The 8,290-nt window shown below is 39.9% G+C and overlaps 1 protein-coding gene across 2 annotated transcripts; it reads right to left on the bottom strand.

The window, feature by feature from the left end:
• Positions 1-1,930: 1,930 nt before the first annotated feature.
• Positions 1,931-7,841, bottom strand: trarg1b (trafficking regulator of GLUT4 (SLC2A4) 1b). Of its 2 annotated transcripts, XR_006928018.1 has the most exons (4): positions 7,068-7,841; positions 5,422-5,545; positions 4,643-5,318; positions 1,931-1,987 (listed from the first exon to the last, which is right to left on the bottom strand). XR_006928018.1 is itself a non-coding variant. In XM_046868133.1 (3 exons), the coding sequence occupies exons 1-3, from the start codon at positions 7,434-7,436 to the stop codon at positions 5,311-5,313; spliced, it is 501 nt and encodes a 166-aa protein (XP_046724089.1). In that variant the 5' UTR covers positions 7,437-7,841; the 3' UTR covers positions 4,405-5,310. The 2 variants fall into 2 exon arrangements, 1 of the variants encoding a protein (XP_046724089.1); XM_046868133.1 differs by lacking the exon at positions 1,931-1,987 and having other exon boundaries at positions 4,405-5,318.
• Positions 7,842-8,290: the final 449 nt, after the last annotated feature.

Raw genomic sequence — 8,290 nt, forward strand, 5'->3', positions numbered from 1 at the left:
TCTGGAAAGTATGTTTATTTATGTATATGTGCTCAATACTTGGTCGAGGCTCTTTTTGCTTTAATTACTGCCTCAATTTGGTTTGGCATGGAGGTGATCAGTCTGTGGCACTGCTGAGGTGGTATGGAAGCCCAAGTTTCTTCGACAGTGGCCTTCAGCTCATCTGCATTTTTTGGTCTCTTGTTTCTCATTTTCCTCTTGACAATATGCCACATAGATTCTCCATGGGGTTCCAGTCTGGTGAGTTTGCTGGCCAGTCAAGCACACCAACACTATGGTCATTTAACCAACTCTTGGTGCTTTGGGAGAGTGGGCAGGTGCCAAATCCCACTGGAAAATGAAATCAGCATCTCCATAAAACTGGTCAGCAGAAGGAAGCATGAAGTGCTCCAAAGCTTCTTGGTAATTGAGTGCAGTGACTTTGGACACTTTACACTGGACTTCAAGCAACTTGGGCTATTAGCTTCCCCACCCTTCCTCCAGATTCTAGGACCTTGGTTTCCAAATGAAACTTGCTCTTATCTGAAAAGAGGACTTTGGACCTCTGGGCAACAGTCCAGTTGTTCTTCTCTTTAGCCCAGGTAAGACGCCTCTGACGTTGTCTATGGTTCAGGAGTAGCTTAGAGAAATACGACAACTGTAGCCAAATTCCTTCACACATCCTTGTGTGGTGGCTCTTGATGCCTTGATTCCAGCATCAGTCCGTTCCTTGTGAAGTTCACCCAAATTCATGAATCGATTTTGCTCGATGAGCCTCTCAAGGCTGCAGTTCTTTCTGTTAACATGCGTGGATACAGCACTCTGTGAACAGCAGCTTCTTTGACAATGAATGTTTGTGGCTTCCCCTCCTTGTAAAGAGTGTCAATGATTGTGATGCCTAGTGAACCAAACAGAGAGGCCATTTTGAAGCCTCAGGAAACCTTTGCAGGTGTTTTGAGTGAATTAGCTGATTGGCATGTCTCCATATTCAAACATTCGACATTCTAATTTATTGAGATGCACCTGTATATTGCTGAGATTTGCATTGGGAGTGATGACGATGGACAGGATTAGAAATGAGTTTATTAGAGGAACAGTGCATGTAGGACGTTTTGGAGACAAGGTGAGGGAGGTGTGATTGAGATGGTTTGGACATGTGCAGAGGAGAGACATGGGGTATATCAGTAGGAGAATGCTGAGGATGGAGACACCAGGAAGGAAGAAAAGAGGAAGACCAAGGAGGAGGTTAATGGATGTGGTGAAGGAAGACATGCAGGTAGTTATTTTGAAAGAGGAAGATGTAGAGAACAAAGTAGTATGGAGACAGATGATCCACTGTGGCGACCCCTAATGGGAGCAGCCGGAAAAAGAAGAATATATATATAATATTCAGTACTGTTTTGGCATCTAAATATAAAATATTGTCTAATTGTGTGTTTGTCCCCCTTTTGCTGCTAAAACAGTCCTGACCCATCGAGCATTCACAGCATAATCTTCAGCATGAACCTGCTCAAATCCATACACATTTTTCAGGCAACAGGTTTATTGCTTTATTCAATGACTTTGAATTTAAAGTGAAGTGTTCAGGAAAACAAAATCACAACCTTGATTTGAATGTAGAGCGAAGCATCCTTGTCTTTTTGTCGGTGGATGTGCGGGAAAAAAGTAGGGCTGGGCTGGAGGTAGAGAAAGATCAGTCAAGCAGGAAGTCCCAGCAGTGCTCACTTCCAGTAAGTGTAAAGGAGGAGTAAAGAGTTGGGAGGGTGAGTGTGTGTGTGTGTGTGTGTGTGTGTGTGTGTGTGTGTGTGTGTGTGTGTGTGTGTGTGTGTGTTACTAGAGTGCAGGCACTGGGTTAATTCATATTGCTTTTTCAGGCGGTTTATTCGGGAGCTTCCAGGATTTTGTAGTGTGTGTGTGTGTGTGTGTGTGTGTGTGTGTGTAGCATTTTTAAGTAAACCAAGCTTTTTGCAGCTAAATGATGTGCTGTCCATGTTGGTTCGAAACAATGCTGAGAGGGAGAGAGAGAGAGAGAGAGAGAGAGAGAGAGTTATTGTGGGTTGACACGAGTAAGAGAGTGCATTAGAAGTTTACTGGAATCTCAATAACGTGCACTACAACCCAATAACACCACTTATCTGATTCTTTATGCATTACATTTACAACAGCCTTGTAGAACAATCAGCTGCAACGCCATAAGGCCATGGAACAGCTTTCTCTTGCTACCAGCATGGCAGCAATGCTCTTAAACTACATGCTACCGATCACGCTAGCTTTTCCTCTCATTAAGGTAATGAAATAAAGGCTCTGGGATAAAATCATGAAGCGTCATAGAGCAGGCTGTAATTAAATAGCCGACACTTTTGGAAATTCTCAGGGAGGCGAGTTTCAGCCCCATTCTCCGCCCCCCCATGGGCCGCATGTGGCTTTGTTCAAGAGAAGAGTCTGAATGAGTCAGACGAGAAGAGTACTATCGATTTCCAAAACTTTGTTTAAGCAGAACAGGATCTCTCCTGCTTTTAACGGTGGGACACTTCATCTTTCCCAGCAATGCGTCACACAAGGTGGTGTTGGGAACCAGCAGTTTCATTCTAATAATATAAAAGTGGCGTGCGGTTTATACAACGTTAAGCACTAATAACAGAATAATAGTAAAAAAGGGATGAACTTGAAGTTCTCTAATTGCAGTACTACAGAAATTTATACTTTCAATCCAAACGAAGAGTACTTTAATCGTAATTTTACTTAAGTATTTGTATTTTTTTTTTTTTTTAAATATGCACATCCACCCTTTTAACCCTCACAGAGTTCTTATTACACCCAGTGGTCACAGTGAGAACTGCAACAAGCTCTAATAAAGGCCCAGTGAGGCAGGAATCATGCTGCCCCAAAATGCTACTTTATGAGTATTTTCAATGAAGGAGAAAAAGACAGGAAAGTTAATGACAGCATCGCCAGGGACATGTTTTTAGTCCAATTTGGGCTGGGATAAATACTCACTATGAAGTCAAACTCTTGAGTGGAATGAAATCGAATAAATTTGTGCACACAAAGAGAAGTGTGTCTATGATATGAAACTATTTCTATTACCAAAATTGGGGATTATATAGTGGATAATATCTGTACAGCAATGATTAATGCGCACCACAGTAGCCTTGATACCGACAATAGAAGTGCTGACACTGAACTTGAAACATACTGTATATCCAACTATCAATACCGGTCTATGGTCCTTTCAGCAGAGCCTTTATACAAGTTCTTTTATCATTTTCTCCACCATAAAAATAAATGCTTTCAACTCATTTGAAGGGCTTCAGGTACCTTCTGAAAATTCAGCTTCATCCTGAATAATGTTCACAAGCGTTCAAAAAACACTTTCTCATTGATAACTGGTGATAGATAGTGATCCTGAAAACCAGGCAGCGAACCATCTACAGTAATAGCATTCTGACATTATAGTGTGTGTAATAATTAATCAAATATCTTTATATCATTACTGGGTGTGTTGAGAGCTCCTGTTTCGTCTGCATACCCTCTCATCGGCTTCGCTGAGAGAGATTTTATGCGATAATCGTGCAGCAACAGGATAGAAGACAGCTCTAGTTTCTGCTGCGAGAGCCTGCTTTAGTCCTGCATGCATTGTAGCTGGTAATGACTAAATGCACATAGAAGCTGGTAATGACTAAATGCACAGACATATGAAAGTAGTGCACTTACAGAGACATCGTATCGATTACCGGACTCGCCTCTGTCTCCTCTGATCTGTGGGTTGCCAAGTCTTTCTCTCACATACACATCTGACAGGATGGTTGTAAATGCTTTTAGAATCGAGTTTTACAAGCATGCTGATTTGGGAACATAATGAATACCTATTTAGGAGTTTAGATTGGAATTCAGGATTGAAGGATTAAAATATAGATTTAAGTATGTACTTATATGGACAAAAAGTATTGGGAGACCCCACTTTTTTCAGCCATATGTGTTTAATCACAAAACTGTTACCATAACGTTAGAGGCACACAATTGTATTGTAAATTTTCCATTAACTTAAACTCGGAGACTTGTTCTAGCATGACAATGCCTCTTTGGACGAAGCCAGCTCCATGAAGATATGTTTTGGAGGTGAAGATCTCCTGCTATAGACCTCTAAGCATAACCCTATTGGACATAATTGCTGACTGCACCCCAGGCCTCCTCACCTCACCTACATCAATACCTGACTTTACTAACAAATTGTGGCTGAATGACCACAAATGTTCACAAGCACACCCCAAAATCTAATGGAACATCTTCCCAGAAAAGTGGAGATTCTTATAAAAGCAAATTGGAACTAAATCTAGAACTAAACCTGGAATGTTATGGTGAGGTGTCCACAAAATATTGTCCATACACTATATTTTTTAAAGCACAATTAAAATCAAACACACGTCGATGAACCAGGCTTGTTTATTTCAAGACATGCAGGAAATGTGCATGAATACCAATACTGACGCTTCATTTGCATATAATAATACGATAAATCAAATCTACAAAGACTTGAAATCATTTTAATACATAGAAAAACTGGCGTAAAATGGCACAGGATGTGGACCAGCCACCTTCCTGACACTTGTTTTGAAAATCATGAAACATGAAAATCAGATTGAATTCAAATGAAAAGCCTCACCTGTGGCTCGGTTGGTGATTATTTAGAAATCTGTGCTTGTTAGAGTGGAGAGAAAAAAGGAAATGATCCCTTAATCCAGCAGTTTGTTTAAAAAAAAAAAAAAAGAAGAAGTAAATAAGACTTGAAACTGACAGCAGCACATTGTAATTATTATATATGGTTGTATATTATTAAATATATTACTTTAATTATGCATACTTTTCAATATTAGAGGTTTTTTCCTTCAAATGACATTTTCGATGGTTAAAATACAAATGGCATGCCTGCATTGGATTGGCAACAATTAAGAAAATGCATAGAATTCATAGAAATTATTCTAGTCCATAGAATTATCATGTATTTTTTGTCATTGTTGTTGTTTGTTCTGCTTTGTTTTCAAGCTTTAATGGCAGATTTCAGCTCATGACAGTTTATTCGTCCGACAGGACACGGCCCACTCAGACGTCGTGTACTGCCCCGGAGGACGGAGACAGAGCATGCATGAGAAATCCAAACAATTTCGAATATTGCCTGAGATATGGTAAGGCATGACATGTATTTTGTAATTGTAGTGCAAGATATTCTAGTCCTTTAAGATCTGGATGAGGTTGCTCACATCCTGAGGAGGACGTGCCATGCCCCGAAAGATCGTCCGTGATACAAAGGTGTTCTTTATATACCAAGACGCATCAGCTCTCTAGGGAAGACAGAAAGAGAAAGAGCAATAGAGATTGTAGTGTGTGTGTGTGTGTGTGTGTGTGTGTGTGTTAAATTGTGTGATGGTGTGGTTGTGTATTTACCTGTGATGGCTAGATAAAGGATTATGGTCAGACCAACAACGATGGCCATGATGCTGAAGAGTAGTGAACGCCGGCCCAGTCTCCTCGCTCCATCAAAATCATTAGCCTGGCTCATGGAGCGTGACTGTCTCACACACACACACACACACACACACACACACACACACACACACACACACTCATTAGGCCGTAGAGATCAAGATGCTCAAACTTTCCAGATGATCTGACAACATATTACTTCATTAAAAAAACAACAGGAAGTTCTCTCCAGAGCCACATCAGAGTTCTTGACCTCCTCATCTAATTCAGTTCATCTAATTGGGTTTCAATATTAAAATTATATATATAAAAAAAAAAGATTTATATCTGCCACATTGCTACTTCCAGAATACGTAATAAATTCTCCATTAACTACACAACAAACATTTTATTCGATTTCTCCAAAGACATATTTCAGATCCATATCAGATTATACATCACCGGAAACCTGATTTCTTGAAAAACAAGGATTGATCCTAAAAAATTCAATGTTTTCAGGTAATGACTATTTTTTTTACAATCAGTGTTTCAAGTGTGCTCTCTCACACACACTCACACACACACTCACACACACACACACGTTTTTGGTGACAGAAGCATCTAGGTACAGCAATATTTCAATTCAATCTCAAATAAAAGACACGTGTCAGGACGATGTGCAGAATTTACAGATCTGATATCCAAATACGTGCAAAAAATGCGAAGTAGTGCATCAGAATGAACGCTTTTCTTTCTGAAAGCAGTAATTTCACTCTCCCTACTTACTATTATGTCAGTCTGAATAAGAGGCCTGATTTACTGGACTGCAGAAAAACTTTCCTCTTGTTTTTTGTTTTTTTTAGAATACTGACACTGAAGTAGTTTCAACTCACTGATTTTTTGTGTGAAAGTTGTGAACATTATCACTATTGTCTTTATTAGAATCCAACTACAGACCATGTTGGTGTTTACTGCTTTTATACACCCAGTATCATAGGATGTATGTGTAGTTTAATATTTATTTAAATAAACTATCATGGATCTGAGCAAGCAATAATGAATAATAATAATAATAATAATAATAATAATAATAATAATAGTCTATTTAAATGAATCCTACTACTTCTACTACAACTAAAATAAGCAATTATTTTAATAATAATAATAATAATTATTATAATTATTATTATAAATATATAGTAAATCCTGATAGAAAATCCAAGTCCTTAAAAATGAATCCTACTACAACTATTATTATTATTATTATTATTATTATTATTATTATTATAAATATATAGTAAATCCTGATTGAAAATCCAAGTCCATCAAAATTAATCCCACTACAACAACAACTATTATTATTATTATTATTATTATTATTATTATTATTATTATAAATATAGTAAATCCTTATACAAAAATCCAAGTCTACACCATTCCTTCTTTATCTTTATCTATTTCTTCTTCAGTGATGTGGACACTATTATATACATATTCAATATATATATATATTTACATAGAAACTATGTGTTTATGCTCAGAATCGCTAATAAATAATGGATCATAAAAACCCCACACCTGGTGACATGTAACCTGGTGACAGGTGTACAGAATGAGGTGAGACTCACTGCGTGGGAGAAGTAGAGCGCGATGACGTTGAGCGGCAGTGCGGGACAGAAGCACGAGAAGAGCGCAAGCCACATGTAGCTGCGTGGCTCGGGTTCGTTGCGCTCGGGCGCCGGAGAGCGTGGCGGCGACTGGATGCTTCCAGTCCCCGCGGACTTGTAGCTGTGCTGGTCGGCGCTCAGGGACCGGAGCGACTTCTGCGACTTGACGCTCGGCCGCCGGGAGTCGGAGCGGCCCCCGACACTATCCCTGGGGTCGCCCGTGACCACGCCGAGGAGCTTCTGCGTGTCCCTGCACTGCGCGTCCCGGAACCCCGCCGCGTTCTCGGTCACGACACTGGACTCAAAGTCGGCATCCGTATTGACTGCCATCACTGGGAAAAGTCGCACTGAGTCGCACCAATAAAAACGCGGAACTCCTCTAAATGAAACATAGGACCCTTGGTTTTTAATTAATCCCACCGCCGGGTGAAGCGCAGCCCCTTCTTACAGGAAAGATTGATTTCTTATCCGACTCTCTCATCAATATTTCAGCGAAGCTCAGTGTGTATTAAGAGATGCACAGAAAAAAAGTAAAGCGTCCTGCATTAAGACAGAGGCTTTAAGAGCAGCAGATCTCAGAGGTCTGAATGCTTTCTAGTGGTTAGACCCGAACTCGTATTCTGATTGGTGGATCCTGTTCATGATTACTTCATTCCTCTTCTCCCTACAACCTGCAGAAAGTGCAGTCAATGCATTAAATGGGATGTCTTGTGTTCCTTGTGGACACGAAAACATCACACCCAAGAAAACTCTCATTTCTTCAAGAAATGCGATTATGCGATATTTGGGGTGCAGATGTTGGTGGTCCAAGTCATCCCAAAAGGGTTCAGGAGGTCAGGGCTCTACACAGACCTTGAAAACTGTGTGTTCGCTTTGTGCATCACTACATCATCTGTAATGCTACAGCATACACAAGACATTCTGCCAAATTTTGGTCCACATAAGGGTGTGATGGTCAGCAAGATAACTGTAGTAAAGGTCTGAATGCTTTCTAGTGGTCAGGAACTGGGTTCATATTCTTATTGGTGGAGAATGTTCATGATTACTTCATTCCCTTTCTCCATTACAACAAAGCAAAGTGCAGTGCATTACAGGGTCTCGTGTTCCTATCGTTTTTTTACAGTTTGTGGACTGCAGAACATCACGCCAAGAACTTTGGCTATACAAAGCTTTTGCAACTAGAT

Source organism: Silurus meridionalis, chromosome 15 (genome assembly GCF_014805685.1).
Source record: "Silurus meridionalis isolate SWU-2019-XX chromosome 15, ASM1480568v1, whole genome shotgun sequence".
NCBI lineage: Eukaryota > Metazoa > Chordata > Actinopteri > Siluriformes > Siluridae > Silurus > Silurus meridionalis.

Bases quoted from the DNA above. Each gene is read 5' to 3' on its own strand.
- trarg1b (XM_046868133.1), bottom strand. From the start codon at position 7,436: ATGGCAGTCAATACGGATGCCGACTTTGAGTCCAGTGTCGTGACCGAG. The intron at 5,546-7,067 runs GTGAGTCTCACC...TGTGTGAGACAG, and splicing joins CGCTCTACTTCTCCCACGCA to TCACGCTCCATGAGCCAGGC.